At 38.3% G+C, this 18,429-nt stretch overlaps 1 protein-coding gene across 7 annotated transcripts in view; it reads right to left on the reverse strand.

Annotated features, from left to right (window-relative positions):
- LOC109913946 (CMP-N-acetylneuraminate-beta-1,4-galactoside alpha-2,3-sialyltransferase) overlaps nt 1-18,429 on the reverse strand; it is a 425,675-nt gene that overhangs the window by 53,139 nt on the left and 354,107 nt on the right. For all 7 annotated transcript variants that reach the window (XM_048602385.1, XM_048602384.1, XM_048602387.1 and 4 more), the window contains one exon: nt 4,512-4,658. In XM_048602385.1, the coding sequence (XP_048458342.1) occupies nt 4,512-4,658 (147 nt within the window). The remainder of the gene's footprint in view (nt 1-4,511; nt 4,659-18,429) is intronic.

Here is an 18,429-nt window from a genome sequence, read left to right on the forward strand (position 1 = left end):
CTGTAATGTTACACGCGTACTTAAACAGGCTGGACAAAATGACTTCTCATTAACTCCTTCTAAGATCTTAATTTTTGGGATTTAGTACAAGTTCAAACCCTGAATAAGGATTGTTGAAATAAACATTTGGTCACCGTTACTTCAGTTGAAAACAGAATTTAAAAATTGTTCTGTTCACAAAATGGTGACATAGAGGAGGAATGTGGTGATGAAGACTGGAGAAACCGCACTGCGTTTCAAGGCAGTTTCAAACTGGATTGAAATTTCCAGTAAGAGCATCATTAGTAGCAGTTTGAAAACACTTTGTTCAAAACACAAATTAACAGTTTTTAAATGTTACTTTATGAAAATGGACTTGTGTGGAACAATGCTTTTAAAACATGAATCTTGCAAGACCCAAGTTCTTGGGTCAGCAATCAATCAAATCAATCTATTTTCAAGAATTTTATAATCATATTCTTGAGGACATTTGTGTTTTGGCACTCTGTAAATCAAAAGGCCAATATTCTTTGCCCTACTAAAAGCTTAGTAGTTCCATTGATTCCATATGTTTAAATAAACATAGATGAGGTTAAGATTTACCCTCTGAACCTGATGCAGTTTTAGTTTTTTATTTCTCTTCCATCTTCCAGTAAAAACTTCAGGACGCAATTTCATTCTTGCATTGTTAGAGTTGGAATGATTAATGGGGTCTCGCATTCCTAGAGTCGTGGCACTGTATAGAAGTACAATAACTTGAAAGTTTTGTCTAGCTAAATTGTTCTGCCTTAAAATTGCAGACTAGCAGAAACTCCATGAAAACATAACTGAGCAGATTTATCAGACCACCGTCAGGATCATCACCCAGCTCTCCTCAGATAAAATTCACGTTGTGGACATGATAAATTGTATTAAATTAATTTTCTGAGATATGATTATCTGAAAACATCTTTATCACCAGTATTTTCTCCCAATATTACTTCTTTTTACACTCCCCACGGCTTTCTACAACAGAGAAGATAAGTAAAGTCATCAATACCTCCAGACTGCCATTAGTGCTCCTAAATATTATCCTGACAAAATGAGAAATTGCAGAAACAACTCAGCAGATCTACCAGAACAGTTCTGAAGAAGGGTCACTGGACTTGAAATGTTAATTCTGCTTTCTCTCCACAGATGCTGTCAGACCTGCTGAGTTTTTCCAACAATTTCTGTTTTTCTTTCTGATTTCTCGCATCTGCCAGTCTTTTCGCTTTTCATTATCCTGACAACACTGTTAATCTTGAAGGCAGCAAAAAACCTCAGACAGAAACACATTGCTAAGTTGAGTGCTCCATCATATGGATCTAGGCTAAGGAAAATTAAAGCACTGGATCTTGAACTTAAATATCAAAGTCTGCAGGAATCCAAAGCTGTCAAATAAAAGCTGGAATATAGAAATTTACTCTTCAATTAATAAATTTGACCCTCAATTTTTTATTTTGTTCAGTTTGATGCGAAGAAATAAATCTGACAATCGAAGCTCGATAAATACAATTTACCTTCACTCATAACCAACTGAAGGAAAATCAAATTAATTTAATCCAATCTAAAGAAAACTTCAAATCATTCCAGTTAAAACTTAAATCCAAACAAGCAAATCTGAAAACCAAATCAATCTAATCTAATTAATTCCAATTTCAGAATCAAATTAAAGTTACATTAAATCAATCCTACACTAAATCAAAATAAATCTACCTCAAAACAAACCAAAATAAAGGCCTGATTGTATCACTAAAATTGGGTATTCTGTATTGCCCATCTTTACCAACAGAAAACAATCTAAATGTTCTCAAATTTTTCACATTACAACAACTCAGTGTAAGAAATTAATTTTTGTGCTTTTCAACAGCAAAGTATGTTCGCAGAAGGTGCACTGAAACAAAAAAAAGACAGCAATAAATTACTGATTTTTTAAATTAGAAGTGAAACAGAGTTAGAGGAGTCCAAGGAATGAATGAGTTACAAAATCTTCTTAATCAATTAAAAAACTGTTTACAGTACAATTGAAGTAAAAACACTGAAAACACAAAAAACATTCTGTTGTTCAGTATTAGGAAAAGATGTGTGGTAAAGGATAAAATGTATGACTGCTTTAAATTTTGTTTGAAGTCTTTAAAGTTTACTTCCCATGTTTTAACTCTCACAAAATTATGTTTAACGATCAAAAGGGTGGCAGCTCTTTAGACCCAGTAGCACTAGCCAGAGTGGTGGCAAATGTTGGGACTGCGCTCAGCTGCAGCTACAAATGGCTTGCTTCCACTCTGTAGGGATTCTATGATTCTACTCTTGTGGGCTGGATCAAATTCTGCCCACAAAGTCTGGAGCTTTCTCCATCAAGCTGCCATTTCAAGTTTCACATTGTTTCACTAATTTTTTATACTGCTTTGATATATCATTTATATATTAATAACTAAATTAAACACTGCAGACTATATGGACATAAAGGTTTGCTTTCCAGCTGGTACATTTTGTGCTTCTAATGCTGTTATGTTTCAATTTAACTTTGACTAATGGAAATGCTGAATATAAGCTGAATATATCCTGTCTTCAAAAATATAATTAAAAAGTTACAAAGGGGAAAAAAAAACAATCCATCATAATGATAAACTGCCCAATCATAGATGCAACATATGTAATAACTTGATGATCCAGAATAGGTTTTGATTAATTTTTATAAAGAATAATTTCAATGTACAAGATCCATAAGATTGACCTTGCTCAATCATTCATATGCATTTTTTAAAGCCTGATATATCAATTGTCATTTCAGTTTGCATACTTGAAACTTATAAACCTTGCTCTGTAGAATCAAAAGCTGATTCTTTTCCTTTTTGAATGCCTCCCTGGATTTAGGCCTGAATTTTATCTCCTCTTCTGGCAGTGTTGGCTAGTAAAATCCAGCATGTGGCCTTCCCTCCCGCTCCTGATCTGTAAGAAATTTTGCAGGAACCAGTGAAATTGCCGGGTACTCTCTGGCTCATTGCGCCCTTCAGGTAGCTATTAATAGTGTCATAATGGTCTTTCTCCACCCCTGCTACTAATTTACCCACATTACAAGTTGTGCCGCAGGCAGTGTGGGAAGCCCAGCAGCTTCAGCTGTACAGAACCTTCTATGTGGGCCCCTGTGCCCATCAGAGGCATACCTGTCCAAGATTTACATTTCTCCCTATGCCCTTCCACAGACTTGCATACCCAGCATCCTTTCCCACACATTAAGGCTTGCAAAAACTGATAAAATCCATCCCATTTACCTTCTTATTCAGATCCAGCGACAATCTCCACTGGGGACTGTTTGTGAACCTGGTAGGGGTCTCTGTTTCCACACCTGACATAAAGGGACCACAGAGGTGCCAGCCATGTGATTGGCCAGCAGCTCTCTGAGGTGGGAATTCCAATCCCTGAGGAAGTCATATCCTGCCTCTAGTCCGTTAATGACAAATTGACTGTTTATGAACAGTCATGCAGCCATTCTTCCCTTGGGCAGACCTCCAGCCAACTTTTTAGATGTGGGCATGGAAATCATAGCACCCTGTAGACTCCAACATTACATGTTTACAAGTGGAGTTGAGGTTGAGGATCAGCCATCGTATCTTTGAATAACAGTGCCTCAAGGGGCCATATGGTCTAGTCTTATTCATATTTATTATGTTCTTGTTTATTGGCACCCAAATTCCCCACCCTTGTAGAGAAATCACCAGGCTGAGAACCTGGAAACTTTCTTACTGGGTAACAAGAGCTACAACTAAAACCTTCTCATGTTTAGGGAGAACACATTTTATTTGTCCTTCTTTAAATAGTATTTCAGTTATCTGAACAGTAGGCATCCAAATCATGCAGTTATAAAAATTAGTTGATTTCAATTCCTGTAGTCTAAAATAATATTGTTTATACCTGCCAGTTTATGAAATATCACTACTGTGTAAGTTATACCAATGCTCTTATTGTGATCACTGAAAGTGAAAAATGTACTTAACATCTCTACTTTTATGAAGCTGTGCTATTTGTGCTAAGTGCATAATATATTGTCTGCTTGGGTTTTGCAGTTTTTATGTGTACCGTTAAGGCCTGGTCTTACGTAAATCTAACTGAAGAGCTGCGTATTATGCTGGCAACTCTATTACCTTCTCCCCCTGCACAAAAGAACTAGTGGTTGCTTGATTTTGCTTGTTCTGCTTATTTATCCCGTCACTATGCTTTGTAGTTTCCTTTAATGGTTTCAATAACCTCTGCTATTGCCACATGGAGAGGCCATTAGGTGGTGCATGAGAGCAACTGAAGTGACTTATTCCCCCATGGTACCCTCTTTGTGGAAATTTAGCATGTAGAAATGGTAGTGTAAATCATTCCTTTGCACAGTGTTGTACATTTATGTTCTGTTCTTGAACTGTAATTACACCATGTTCAACTACAATATATTTTTCTCAAGATTCCATAGAGATAAATTAGGCAGTCCAATCTACTTCAGAAATAGCCATAATATATTTACTCACCCCACGACCCATCATCCCGTTGTTGACTGGGAGGCCAATAAATGTGAAAGCTGCTTCACGGATGAAATAAGGATTCAGAATCCGGATCTCTTTGGGCTCCTTAGGGACAACTGTGGCAACAGACTTCCAGAAACCATCCAATGGGCTCTGGAAATAAAGAAAGCAAAAAGTTTATTTTCCATATATTTTTCACTCTCCATTGCAATATTTTTAATCCTATTTTCAAATAATGTTGATTGCCTAGATGGTGAAGAAAATCACCATCTGTTCTAAGTTATAATCATTATTTCGTCCATTAGTTTGGTTTATGCAACATTCTGTGATTGAGCATGCAGATTAATCTGCAGACTGCTTTTATTTACTGACACTGTAGAAGTAAGTATAGAAAACCTAAATGCATATTTAATTCCAATTCTGGTTTTAATTCTAATTTTTCCTCTCGATCACTCAGTCCCTCATATAATATCTCACTCCTATAGTTTTTTTTCCAAATCATCTGACTCACTGCCTCTCCAAATCATCTTTGCCACATGTTTATAACTCCAGAAGTATGATGTTCAATTCTGATCATAAGTCCAGGCATTGGGAACAATTCTGAAAGCAGAAGCCAAACTCCTGATGCATCTGAACTATGGGGAGAGAGGTGAGGCAGCCCAGAATTATTTAGTTTGACAAAGAGAGGGATCATTAGAGGCATTATACAAAGATCCTTAAATAAATAAATTACTTGTCTGAGATTGCCACATACTCTAGAATTGTAACATAGCTGACTAGCGTGGACCTGATGGGCCGAAGGATCATTTTCTGTGTTGTAGATTTCTATAACTCTAAACTTAAACTGTCAATGCATTATTCCTTTTATAAATTTGAACTGTGTCCGTTTATTTGAGTATATATATTTGGTTTCAATTTATTGAGTTACAACAAAGTAGCTTCAATACCAGTAAATAGGTTAGAGATGTTTATGCCTTTAACTTGAACGTACATATTTACTGCAGGTACTTCTTGAAAATAAAATTTGACATTTGTTAAGTTGAAAGGTCTAATCATTTTTGAATGCGTTTTTTTCAATCAGTTTGATTTTATTTTCAGAATTAAGAGACTATTATCAATAGCAGAATTCTAACTTCGCGAAATAATGCTGAAACTTGCATTTATTACAGTATTATGGATACTGGCTATTGTAGAAAATCTGTTCATGACCATTTAGCTAATGTACAACCAATTTGAGAGTCAGGTTCCTTTTCCAATTCTCCTGCCTTATTGATTAATATTTTGTGCAGCTTTGTTAAAACCTGAATAAATTAGCTTCATACCAAAATCCCTGAAAAACTGCCGTAAAATTTTAAGGAAATGCTCTACTCCATGAAATAACTCCTGTGTATTGCTTCAATGCAGTAGAATTGGCGACAGTTGGTTATATGACTGACACACAAGTTGGATGAACTAGTTTACAACTTAGGTTTTGACAGTTTGCAGCAACGTATTAAAGTCCTGTTCTCCAAGGGGAGTTCTTCATTGAAACTGAAGAAAAGGACGTTAAAATATGGCCATTAAATCACTTAATTTAATGGAGAAATCTGTTATCCAGTTCTTTTATTCAAAGATAATATACAGCATAAGCTAAAGGCGTAGGGCGATCGAAACGAGAATTGTAAAGAGTTCGCTGATTTACGAATACAGAATTTCCACTTGGTTCAAGATATCCAAAAACAGAAGACAAGAGGAACTCCTGTAAACAGTGAGTACTTGGTCAATATCACAGTGTGAAAATATCTAGCGTCACCAATATATAACTCAAACCTTGTTTCATAACATATATTTCTACCCTGCTCTCAGATTAACTGTGCCTCAGTTTAATAGGTACTGTGGGAAGTAAATAGAGAAGGATAATAAATTTTTCAATAAGAAAATAAGACACTAATTTAAAGGTCTGAACTTTTGAATATTATTGGCAATAATTAGTTGCAGAATATTTAAAAGAAATGTGCTTTCAGTTACTTTAAGTTCATCAATTATAGAGTTTAGCATGTATTCAACTGTCATAGCAGGAAGCTTTCACTTTCTCACTGCTTTTATGCGCACACATCATATTATTGGGGCTTCCATATTTGAAAAGAAACTGAAGATGCGCATTTTCTGCAATGTGCCAAGGGGAAAGAAGAGTGGGACTAATTGCATAGCCTTCAAAGAGCTTGCACGGACACGATGAGCTTGAATGGCATGAATGTCCTTACTCTATGCTGAATTATTCCATGATTCACATGATTCTATACAAGAAAAAAAATACATTCTGAACTTAAAATTTATTTGAACTAAATTTGTGCTAAGGCTCTGGTGTCATGGGGATGGATATTTATTTGCCCAGTGGCAATGGGCTTGGAGGTAGTGGTGCTGGTAAAATAGTGGTGACGGCATCAGATTAGAGGTTCGTAAGAAAAGACTTGAAAGTCAGCAGGAACGACAGAAAGTGAACCCTCAATAAAATGGATTGTGTCACTCAGGTCCAACACTGCTAGTATATACAGTATTAGACATTTGAAAAGCATTAATCCATGAAGATTTCGCATCTCAGCGGTTTGATCCTCTGAATAAGTCTGATTCCTGCAATGAAAAGGAGTGTGGGAGAGACAGGTGTCAGTACACCCACATAAAGTGTATGGAATAGCCAGGCATGTACCAGCATCATGAGAGTGCAATGGGATGTGGACAAGGAGAGTGCATGGGGGCAATACTGTAGGCTAGTGTTCAGAGAAAGCGCTATCCAGCTGAAAGAGTTCACAGACAAACAGAGGCTTACTTCATGGAGAGGTCTGAACGTCAATGTCCCAGAAGACTATATTCAGTCCAGACAGGTGGTAGCAAACTTATGTGGAATGATGTAACAGCAGTTGAGGTCACTGAGATGTGATAGCCACCGTTTACCAGTCATGGTGAATATGATCGTGACATCCAACATTTACACCAGGTTTGGAATTTTGCGGGCACTCCCAGCCAGCAACCTGTCATTGCATCAAGCAGGTGATAAATGCTATGTACCATATGAATACATCAGGCGCAGCACCAATTTGGCTCAATGGGCTTCAATCCTTTCATTGCATTCTCTCAATGCAGGGGATAAATTATTGCACATATGGTTATAAAGGTTCCTGCAGAGTAGCAGATCCTTTTACTAACAGGAAGGCATTCCATTCACTGAGCATGCAAGCAGCCTGCAAGCTTTGTTGTGTCCATAGCTCCTGGGAAGATGCGAGAAGTCTGCTATCCCAGGACAACTGGTATGCCTCAGCTCTTTAGGCTAAATCTTAGTGGATGGCTACTGTGTGACAAAGGGTATGCACCAAAAGTTGTTATGTCACTACAAGGACAACCATCACACAGGCCACTGAACATTTGAAAATGAGGTTCATTTGCTGGTATAGATCTGGAAGAGTCTTCCAATATGATCCATCAAGTATCTGGCGTATTATATACTCAACTGCACTCTGCAAAATCTGGTTAAGTTCTTAGGGGACAGTTGCATTGGAGATGGATAACTACATTGAACACACCACCTTTTCTGAAGAGGAACGTGAGTTGAATAGGAGTTAAGACCAAGTGGCTATAGGCTTATCTCAATGGATGTTAATGTTCTTGCCAGGAAGACTCTTGACATGTTTCTCCTGAGATACTGTGAAACATCCCTAGAAGTAGCCTTGGGGTCCTTTCATTAAACATCATTACTATCTCACCAATCCCATCATTAGATGATTCCCAGAGCTCGTTCCATGACTGCCTCATTTCAGGCCTTTCTTTTCAAGTTCTCCAAATTAAGTGTTCAACATCAGTTAACAGTCCACTTGTGTAAAAGTGAAAGGCTGTTTCTGTTACTGTCAAAGGAGTTGAAGATCTGCTGTGAATGCAAAGTGGCGACTTAAAAGTCTTCATAAGCTCCAGGCAGCCTTTCTGTTTAGTGTGAAATGAAAGGGAACTTGCAGGTGGTAAAGTTTCCACGTAACTGCTGCTCTTGTTCTTCTAGGCGGTATTTGATCAAATTTGTAAGGCACTGTTGAAAGTGCCTTAGCAAATTGGTGCTGTGCATCTTGTAGATGATATATCCTGTTGCGACTGCATGCCAGTGAGTGAATGTTTAAGGTGGTGGATGGGATGCTAATCGAGCAGGCTGCTGTAACTCATCATATCTCAATTGTGTCCTCCTTCCTTGATTACATTTCATTTTGAAGGACATATCACTTCCTGTTCTCCTCCATTCCCTAACATTATGAGCATGCTTCTTCAACATACGGAAATGTTACTCATGTCTAGTATAGTTTTGCTTGTCTGTCTTTGCCAATTGACATGTCCAACATTATGCAACTTGAACGGTTATTGCATTATTTACCTTGGACTATGGGTCTCCATTGTGAGAGAACTTTTTACATCAATGTGAAAACTTGTCTAACGATAAGTTTCAATATCAAGTTGGAAAAGGATAAAGATCAGTCAATAATTAAAATCCCAGACTGGAAAAGGGCAGATTTTGGGGTTCTAAAAATTGAACTGGAGCACATTTGAAATGCATTTTGGTGGATAAAAGAGTGGATGAAAAATGGTAGAATTTCAAAAGGGAGATGACTAGAGTTCAAGCTGTGTACATACCCATGTATAATAAATACAGCATATCCAAAGCTGGAGTACCCTAGATTGATTTGATTGATTCATTCATAGATTCACTACAGTATGGAAGCAGGCCATTCGGTCCATTGAGTCCACACTGATGCTCTGTAGACCATCTCACACAGACCCTATCTCCTTAACCCTGCATTTCCCATGGCTAATCCACCTAACCTACACATCCCTAGACACTATGGGCAATTTGGCATGGCCCATTCACCTAATCTGCACATCTCTGGACTGTGGGAGGAAACTGTAGCGCCTGGAGAGAACTCACGCAGACACGAAGAACGTACAAACTCCACACAGTCGTCCGTAGGTCCCCGGCGCTGTGAGGCAGCAGTGCCAACCAATGAGCCTCCATGCTGTACCCTGAATGACTAAGGATGTTGATGAGAAAATAAAGAAGAAAAAGGTGGCATATGATGCAATTCGTAATAATAATAACATAGAAATCAGGACGAATATCTCAAATGCAGGAAAGAAGCCAAGGCTGGAATAAGGAAGCCCAAGAGAAAGCATGAAGAAAGGATGGCAGGCTGTACTAAAACAAATTGTAAAATGTTCTTTTAGCAAATTAATAGCAAAACATTAGGCAAGGATAGAGTGGAACCCACAAGGAACAAGAACAGTAATCTGCTCACTGAAGTAAAGGATCTGGTAGAAGTAGTAAATGAATATTTTGCTGATCTTTACCAAATTAGAAGATGGTGACAATGAACTAGTTGAAAACATGGGTGTTAAGCAACCGAACAGTATAGTGTTGGATAAAGACGATGTGTTAAAAGGCTGGCAGCACTTGAGGTAGAGAAGTTGCCAGGCTCTGACGGGATGCATCCTATATTTTTGAGAGAGTTAAATGAGCAAAATGCAGAGCCGTTGACAGAAATTTTCCAGGCCCCTCTGAACACAAGACTAGCGCTGTGGGGCTGGAGGATTGCAGATGTGACACTGCTGTTTAAGAAAGGGACAAAGGATAACCCAGAAAATGACAGAATCAATACTGAAAAAACTGATGGAGCCCATAATACAGGTAAATATACACTTTGAGAAAAATCAGCTAACACTAGACAGTCAATATTGCTTTGTCAAGGACAGGTCATATCTGACAAATTTAACTGAATTCTTTAACGAGGTGCCACAGGCAATGGATGGGGATAACGCAGTAGATGTCTATTTGGACTTTCAGGAAGCATTTGAAACAGAGACATGTTGGATAGCAAATTAGAAATGTTTGGGATTGATGGGTCCTTGGCAGTATGAAACAGAAGTTGGCTAAAATGTAGGAAACAGATGCTAGGTATAGACTCCTTTAGCACGGAGACAAGCCCTTCAGCCAAACGGGTCCATGCTGACCAAAATGTCCATCCATGCTAACCCCAATTCCCTGCACTTGGCCCATATCCTTGTAAATCTTTCGTAGCCATGTATGCATTCAAATGCCTTTTAGTTGTTGTCAATGTACCTGGCTCAACCACCTCCACTGGCAGCTCATTCCATTTGTGAACCACCCTCTGTGTAAAAATGTTGCCCCTCAGGTTCCCATGTATTCTTTCCCCTCTTACCTTAAACTGAAGCCCTCTAGTCCTTGATTCCCTAACCCTGGGAAAAAGACCGAGGGCATTCACCCTACCTATGCCTTTTATGATCTTATACACTTCTGTACGATCCTCCCCTCAGTCTCCTACACTCTAAAGAAAAAACTCCTTGCTTGTCCAACTCTCCCTGTAACTCAGTTGCTTGAGTCCTGGCAACATCCTTGTAAATTTCTTCTGCACTCTTTCTAGTTTAATAACATCCTTCCTATAGCAAGATAACCAAAACTGAACACAATACTCCTGACGGGCAAAATGCACAATGACTTCTGGCTGCTCACCCTCCCCCTTAAGTACTCCTTGATACCAGGCCCAAGACGATCTGCTCCTCAGTGCAGGTGACTGCTTCCAGGCTCTAATGTATGCACTGAAGTGATGCCTCTCCCTCTCAGTTGTCCTCTGTTGGTATAAATGGGCATTTCTCAGATTGGTGACTAGTGGTGTTCGCCAAGGATCGGGTGTTGCTTTTTCTGATTTATATAAACAATTTGGAGATGTGGTGTTAAGGACAAAATCTCTAAATTTTCAGATAATACTAAGCTAGGGAGTATAATGATTTGTGAGGATGATGCTGAGCAACTTTGGAGAGCCACTGACAAGTTGGCCAAATGAGCAGACACCTGGCAAGTGGATTTCAATGCAGAGAAATGACAGGTACTGCGTTTTGGTAGAAGAAACACGAGAGATAGTACAGGCTCAATGGTATAACTTTTAGAGGAGTACAGGAGCAGAGGGACCTTGGGATTCATATGCATGATTCTCTGAAGGTAGCCAGGGAAGCTGAAATAATTGTTGAGAAGGGTTATAGGATCTTTGGGTTTATAAGTAAAGGCATAGAATATAAAAGCAAGAAGTAATGCTACACCTCTACAAATCAGTAGTCAGAGCAGAATTGGAGTATTGCATTCAGTTCTGGGGACCTTATTTAATGAAGGATGTTAAAGCCCTGGAAAGAATCCAGAGGGGATTTACTGGAATGATACCAGGAATGAAGGATGTTAGATACAAGGAAAGAACAGAGAGAAATCTCCCTGGAACAGAGAAGATTAAGTGACCTTACTGAGGTGTTCAAAATTATGAATAATTTTGATATGGTAAAGAAGGATATTCTGTTTCCACTACTTGGTATGTCAAGAACGAAGGGGTCACAATTATTAGATTGTCAGCAAAAACGTTAGGAGTGAGATCAAGAGAAACGTCTTTACTCAGACAGTTGTTAGGTTTTGGAATGCGCTGCCTGAGAGAGTGGTGGAGATGGATTCCATAGGAGGTTTCAAAAGAGATCGTAAAATATTTGAAAGTGATGAATTTAGAGGGCTAAGGAGATAGAGCTGGAGAGTAGGACTAGCTGGGTAGTTCTTTCAGGAGCCAGTACAGCCATAATGGGTCAGATGGCCTCCTTTCGTACTGAAAGATTCTACAATTCTATTCTATTGTCCATAGTTATGCCCAATGCATGTGTTGGCTGGCTCACTTCATGGGTTAAGGTTGAATTTAAGACATGCAATGCATTATGCATGTTACTGTTCTTGCCAGAGTACATGAGGTAACCGAAATGTTTTTAGTACTGTGCAAACATGATGAATAATGCATGTACATTTTGAGGTTGCTCAGCATCTCCAGCTACGCCTTCATCCTGAGGTTTGCTGGTCTCCCCCTCTCATCCACTGTGAACAGAAAATCTCTTTTTATCCCTCAATTCCTAAAGAGGCATTTCCAGGGAGGTTTCACTGAACTGTGAAGCCTTCCTTCCCTTGTTTCTGTTTAGTTCCCCACAGTTATTTTACCTTGCAAACTCTTTCAATGCCTTCTAGATTTGCAGCCTGTATGAAGATTGCACATTGGTCTTTAAAATTGTGCCTTTCATCAAACTGCCTTTCATCAAACATCACCATAATAAAACAAAGAACGATGGATGCTGGAGATCTGAAACAACAACAGATGATGACTTCTGATGAAGAGTTACTGGACTTGAAATGTTAACTATGGCTTCTTCCCACAGATGCTGCCAGACCTCCTGAGTTTCGCCTGCAATTTTAGTTTTTGTTCCTTTCACCCACCACCTGTAATGACTAGCTTCCATGCCTACCAGATATTATTGGATGCAGCTTGGAAAATCACTGTGGGAGTCCCGCCAACTGCCTGTCTGACCTTATGACCTCAATTTGAAACTGATGTTGGGACTTGCTCTCATTTGGCAAAATCCAATCCTTGCTGCCTTTTCGTTTTTTAAATAGTGACATGACATGTAAAAAGTAATCAGTTAAATCAGAAGATCAAATACTGGCAAACAGCCATAGTATTGGTGACTTAAAGTGAAATTCTCATCTAAATTTTGGAGAATTCTCTTTTACAGTGACATTACGCAAGGCATGGTGTAATGTTACTAACAGATCAAGAAATCAAGCAACTCTCAACTGTTACTACAAATTAAGTCATAAATCCTTTCCCAAAGTAATTTTCTCTCTTTTTCTGGTCTACTCATTCCATGTACCAAATGAAATTGAGTGACCTATTTTAAGGGCCATTTCAAACCAATTACACATTGAAAGGTACAGAATTGGGCATGTTATGATTCACTGACTGGTGAAACTCTGTATGAGCTACAATCAAGAAAAATGGCCACGTGGGTCTGTGGACATGAAACTACATTCCAACATTTGTGCAGTTAAACTGTGGAGCATAGATATACAGCATCATCAAGCCTCAATTTATTTAAAACATCTATTGGATTTTTTTTCCTAATTGTTCCCCCTGTGGTTTCATGCTTTACAAGCTTTTAAAAATGCACTCTAACATGTAACGTGCCTTATGAATAACAGGAATGAGGCATGTAAAATAAAAACAACCAGCTCTCGCACAACACCATACAAACTGGCTGCCAACAAACAACTCCTCAGGCATGCTACCAGGGTTGCTGTAAGACTAATAGAATTTACTACAAACACAAATCTCTGGCAGAACTAAGTGGATAATCAGTGATACAACAGAGAAGTTGAAACAGGATTCTTGACATTTTTAAAAAAAAACTATACAGAGAATTATTATGGTCATGCTATTCTAACAGAAAAATATTCTAACAGAAAAGCTTAAACTTTTGTTACTGTTTCCTTTCTTGGTAAGAATGTTCCATTCTCTATGGATATCAGTATTAAAGACTGCTTTGGAGCTGATAATGATATTGCCAAACTCTGAGGACTCAACACTAGTTAGAACCTGCTATATTCTGTCAGCTTTGACCATTCACAGGTCAGATGCCTCAGAACCAGCATTCACATTGATCCTAACAATTAACTTGCATGATACTCAATGTCCAGAACAAACTTATCTAAAGTGAATGCAAACAATTCTTGGAAAAGAATCTCAGTGTTTCTTTAGTCTTTGCTCATAAACCAATCATCTAGTTTCAAGGATCAGCCTTGTGGTTCTTTTTAATACTGTCTTCAGAGTTTATATATCTGCCTTTATTTGAGTGATCTAGAGTTGGACATAGTACTCAAGGTGCAATCTTACTTTCCACTGTGCACAATTTCCTCTGAATTATTTTTCACCTGGTTAAAAATGTAGCCCAGGAGTTTGCTGATTACTGCCCCACATTTATCTTATATATCACATGATAACACTGGTTTAAAAAATATGCTTTTAAAATGCATTACTTTATGCTCATAGAAGTAATACACTTCCCATAATATAAAATTTTGATTTACTTGCATTTAGTTATTAAATTGTGTTAGGGATAAGTCCTTTTAATGATTAAAATACATTTACAATCTATAATACATGGATGTAAAAATATTATTACTTATTGCAGATGTACAGAAGTTTACAGAAAATTATAATAGCTTAACATAAATGGCTGCACAGGACATTGGTTAGGCCACTTTTGGAATACTGCATTTAATTCTGGTCTCCCTGCTATAGGAAAGATGTTGTGAAACTTGAAAGGGTTCAGAGATGATTTACAGGGAATGTTGCTAGGATTGGAGGATTTGACCTATATGGAGCAGCTGAATAGGCTGGAGCAGAGTGGTGGACGTGGTCTATATGGTAAGGTGCTCGACAAGGTTCCATGTGAGTAGACTGTTTAGCAAGGTTGGATCACATGGAATACAGGGAGAACTAGCCATTTGGAAACAAAATTGAGTTGAAGGTAGGAGACAGAGGGTGATGGTTGAGGGTTGCTTTTCAGACTGGCGGAGTGTCACCAGCAGTGTGCAGCAAGGATTGGTTCTGGGTCTACTGTTTTTTGTCATTTATATGAAGTATTTGGATGTGAATATAAGGTCCAGGGGGGTGTTGCCAAACAAAGAGACTTTGGAGTACAGGTTCATAGTTGCTTGAAAGTGGGGTTGCAGGTAGACAGGTAGTGAAGGAGTTTGGTATGCTTGCCTTTATTCGTCAGTGCATTGAGTATAGGAGTTGGGAGGTCATATTGCAGCCGTACAGGACATTGGTTAGGCCACTTTTGAAATACTGTGTTCAATTCTAGTCTCCCTGCTAATAGGAAGGATGTTGTGAAACTTGAAAAGGTTCAGAAATGATTTACAAGGATATTGGTGGGGTTAGAGGTTTGAGCTATAGGGAGAGGCTCAATAGGTTGGGGCTATTTCTTTGGAGTGCTGCAGGCTGTAGGGTGATCTTATAGAAGTTAATAAAATTATGAAAGGGATGGATAGGATGAATAATCATAGTCTTTTTCCCAGGGTAGGGGAGTCCAAATCTAGAGGGCAAAGGTTTAAGGTGAGAGGGGAAAGACTTAAAAGGGTTCTGAGGGGCAACTTTTTCACGCAGAGGATGGTGTATGTATTGAATGAGCTGCCAGAGGAGGTGGTGGAGGCTAGTACAATTACAACATTTAAAAGGCATTTGGGTGGGTATATGAATAGGAAGGGTTTAGAGGCATCTGGGCCAAATGCTGGCAAATGGGAATAGATTAATTAAGTTATCTGGTCAGCATGGACGAGTTGGACCAAAGGGTCTGTTTCTGTGCTATACATCTCTATGACTCTAAAATTACTATTCTGATCATAATCTAGTCTACAAAATCAATACTCATTGCAATCGAAAAGATCAAAACCTAATTACAAAAATAATCACTGAAAGATTCTGGAGGTATGCTATCAACAGCTGGAGCAGTGTTTCAGAACCAAGGCTCAGAGTTGCTATTGCAGTTTTTGATGGGATACATCCTGAATCTATCCAAATGATTATTAAAATAATCTGACCTTTCTATTCAAATGATTAAGATAATCTAATCCAGATCTTTTCAATCACAAATATTGATTGGCTTACAATCTCTGACGTTAATTGCTTTTGAATGGCATTGGAGAATTACAAGAATATCTACACAAACAACACTATTAATGTTTTCCTCAGCAATACACAGGAGTGGTAGGAGTGCACTTTCCCTCAGCTATTTGTCGTAAATAGATAAATCATGCAATACAATACCTGTCACAGAAATAATTTCAAAAAAAGCTGGTTTTATTTTAGCATTTTGGATGTTTTCCTTTAGCCCTATATAGATGTGTGTTGTACTGCTTTACACAATTCAATATTTTTTTACACTGGTTACTCAGAGCAAACATGCATTTTTTCAGATTCCACCACCATAGTAGGTAGCCAACCCCTTGTACTGCCTACATCCCATAACAAGTCTTCAAGCACGAAAAGGGCATAGATAGATTTAGTTCTCTTAAGGCCTGATGAGCACTGGGTGCATTGTATTTCTTAACTGGAATAAATTTGAAAATCAGACAGATCAGAGTACACTTCTTTAAAAGGAACTGCTTGATTTTTCTCCATTTAGATGAATGGGAGGAAATTGAGGAGATTTATTTGCAGCTGCACATGTTGGTTCGCCAGTTCTTCTCTAATTGTTGTACTAAGTGATTCAGTGTACTTAATGCAGGCCTACAGAATACTCCTCATAAATCTCATATGAAATGTCAACATATACTTTGTGTATGCAATGGCTCAATGAGAAGAAACACATTGCACTGCATGTACATAGGGGCTAACAGGTATCCACAGCTAAATATATAAGTTAAATTCGTTTGAAAGAACTTTTCTTCAACCTACGACCATATGCCCAGGATAATAAACATAGATGGCAGTTGCTGGTTTTACAATGATGAAGAGCTGATTTTATCAAAGCAATGATCACTCCTCTGTGAAACAGACAAAAGTTTTCTCAGTTCAATCTCAAATGTGCCAAAGCTTGTCATGGATGCCTAGTTTCTGGAATTATGCCTGAGATATACTTGACATTCAGCCAATAACTTTGAACTAAAATGGCCACATTTTAAGACCTGGCAAACAATGGGACTGAAAGCTAAATAAGCAGAACATTTACTTTGCAAGAAATGTGTCCCGGCTCTCCTTCCCACTGCAGTCTGTGTATAATATTAGATTGCCTGACGTCAACTAATTTGCCAGTGACTCAATAATGAGTAGCATCATGGCAGTAAAGCAGTTTTGAACTAGTTCTCATTGAGAACAACATGTTACAGCTGTCAATTGCACGAATAAGCTCAGATGGTGATAATGCGGAAAACCAAGGTGAAGACTCGTGCAAAACATCAAATTAAATAAAAAACAAAACAGAAGGCTAAATAGTTAGCGAATGACACCAAGTGTAGGCTTTAAAATGTCGGGAGATTGTAGGAGGAGGAGGAAAATGAGAGATTAGGAAAGATTGAGTAAGCATAAGAGTTGGTGGAGTTTCAACTTAAATATGCAGGATTTACAGAATGTATAGGGAGACCATCATGTAGAACATTACCACTAGTAATTTATTTGGATTTCTCTTGACCTTCCTCTGTAACTTGGTGAAAACTTCGGAGAAACAAAGTAAACATTTGTTCATGCTGAATATACTTAAATAGGAGACCAGTAGAAATGTGTGTGGAATGCAAAAGGAATAAACCAGCAAAATTCAAAAAAAAAGAACTGTGAATGCTGTAAATCAGAAACAAAAATAGAAATTGCTGGAAAGACTCAGCAAGTCCAGCAACTTCTGTGGAGTGAAAGCAGAGTTAACATTTTGGTCCAGTGACCCTTTTCCAGAACTCTGAAGAAGGGTTACTCAACATGAAACGTTATCTCAGTTTTCTCTCCACAGATGCTGCCAGACCGTTTGAGTTTGTGCAGCAATTTCTGTTTTCGTTTTTGAGTAAAGTTCAAAAGACTAACTTACTAAAGCCCTATCAATAAATGCAAAGCCCTATCAAGAAAAGAATCTCATTCCGAGAATTAAAAATTGCAGTTATGCGGAAAAAAAGGTGAGGTGACAGCTACTGCTCTTAATGTCAAGGCAACATTTGACAAAGTGATAATTCAAGAAACCCTGGTGAACGGCATTCAATGGAAAATTATCTATTTATTTGGTGTCATACCTGGCACAGAAAAAGAGTCATTATTCTCAGAAACCAATTATTGAAGCCCTAGGTCATCATTGCTGGAGTGTTGAGCGCTTCAGGCCAAACCTAGTGGTGAAGCTTTTCTATCAATAACCTTTCCACCTTCATAAGAACAGCAAATATTTATAGATGATTGCACAGCAATCAGAACCATTCACAACTCTTTGGTGGAGCAGGTTCGACAGACTGAATAGCCTACTCCTGATCCAATGTCCATACACTGAAGCATTCTGTGCTCACGTGTAGCAG

This window comes from Rhincodon typus, chromosome 10, assembly GCF_021869965.1.
Source record: "Rhincodon typus isolate 14 chromosome 10, sRhiTyp1.1, whole genome shotgun sequence".
Classification (NCBI taxonomy): Eukaryota; Metazoa; Chordata; class Chondrichthyes; order Orectolobiformes; family Rhincodontidae; genus Rhincodon; species Rhincodon typus.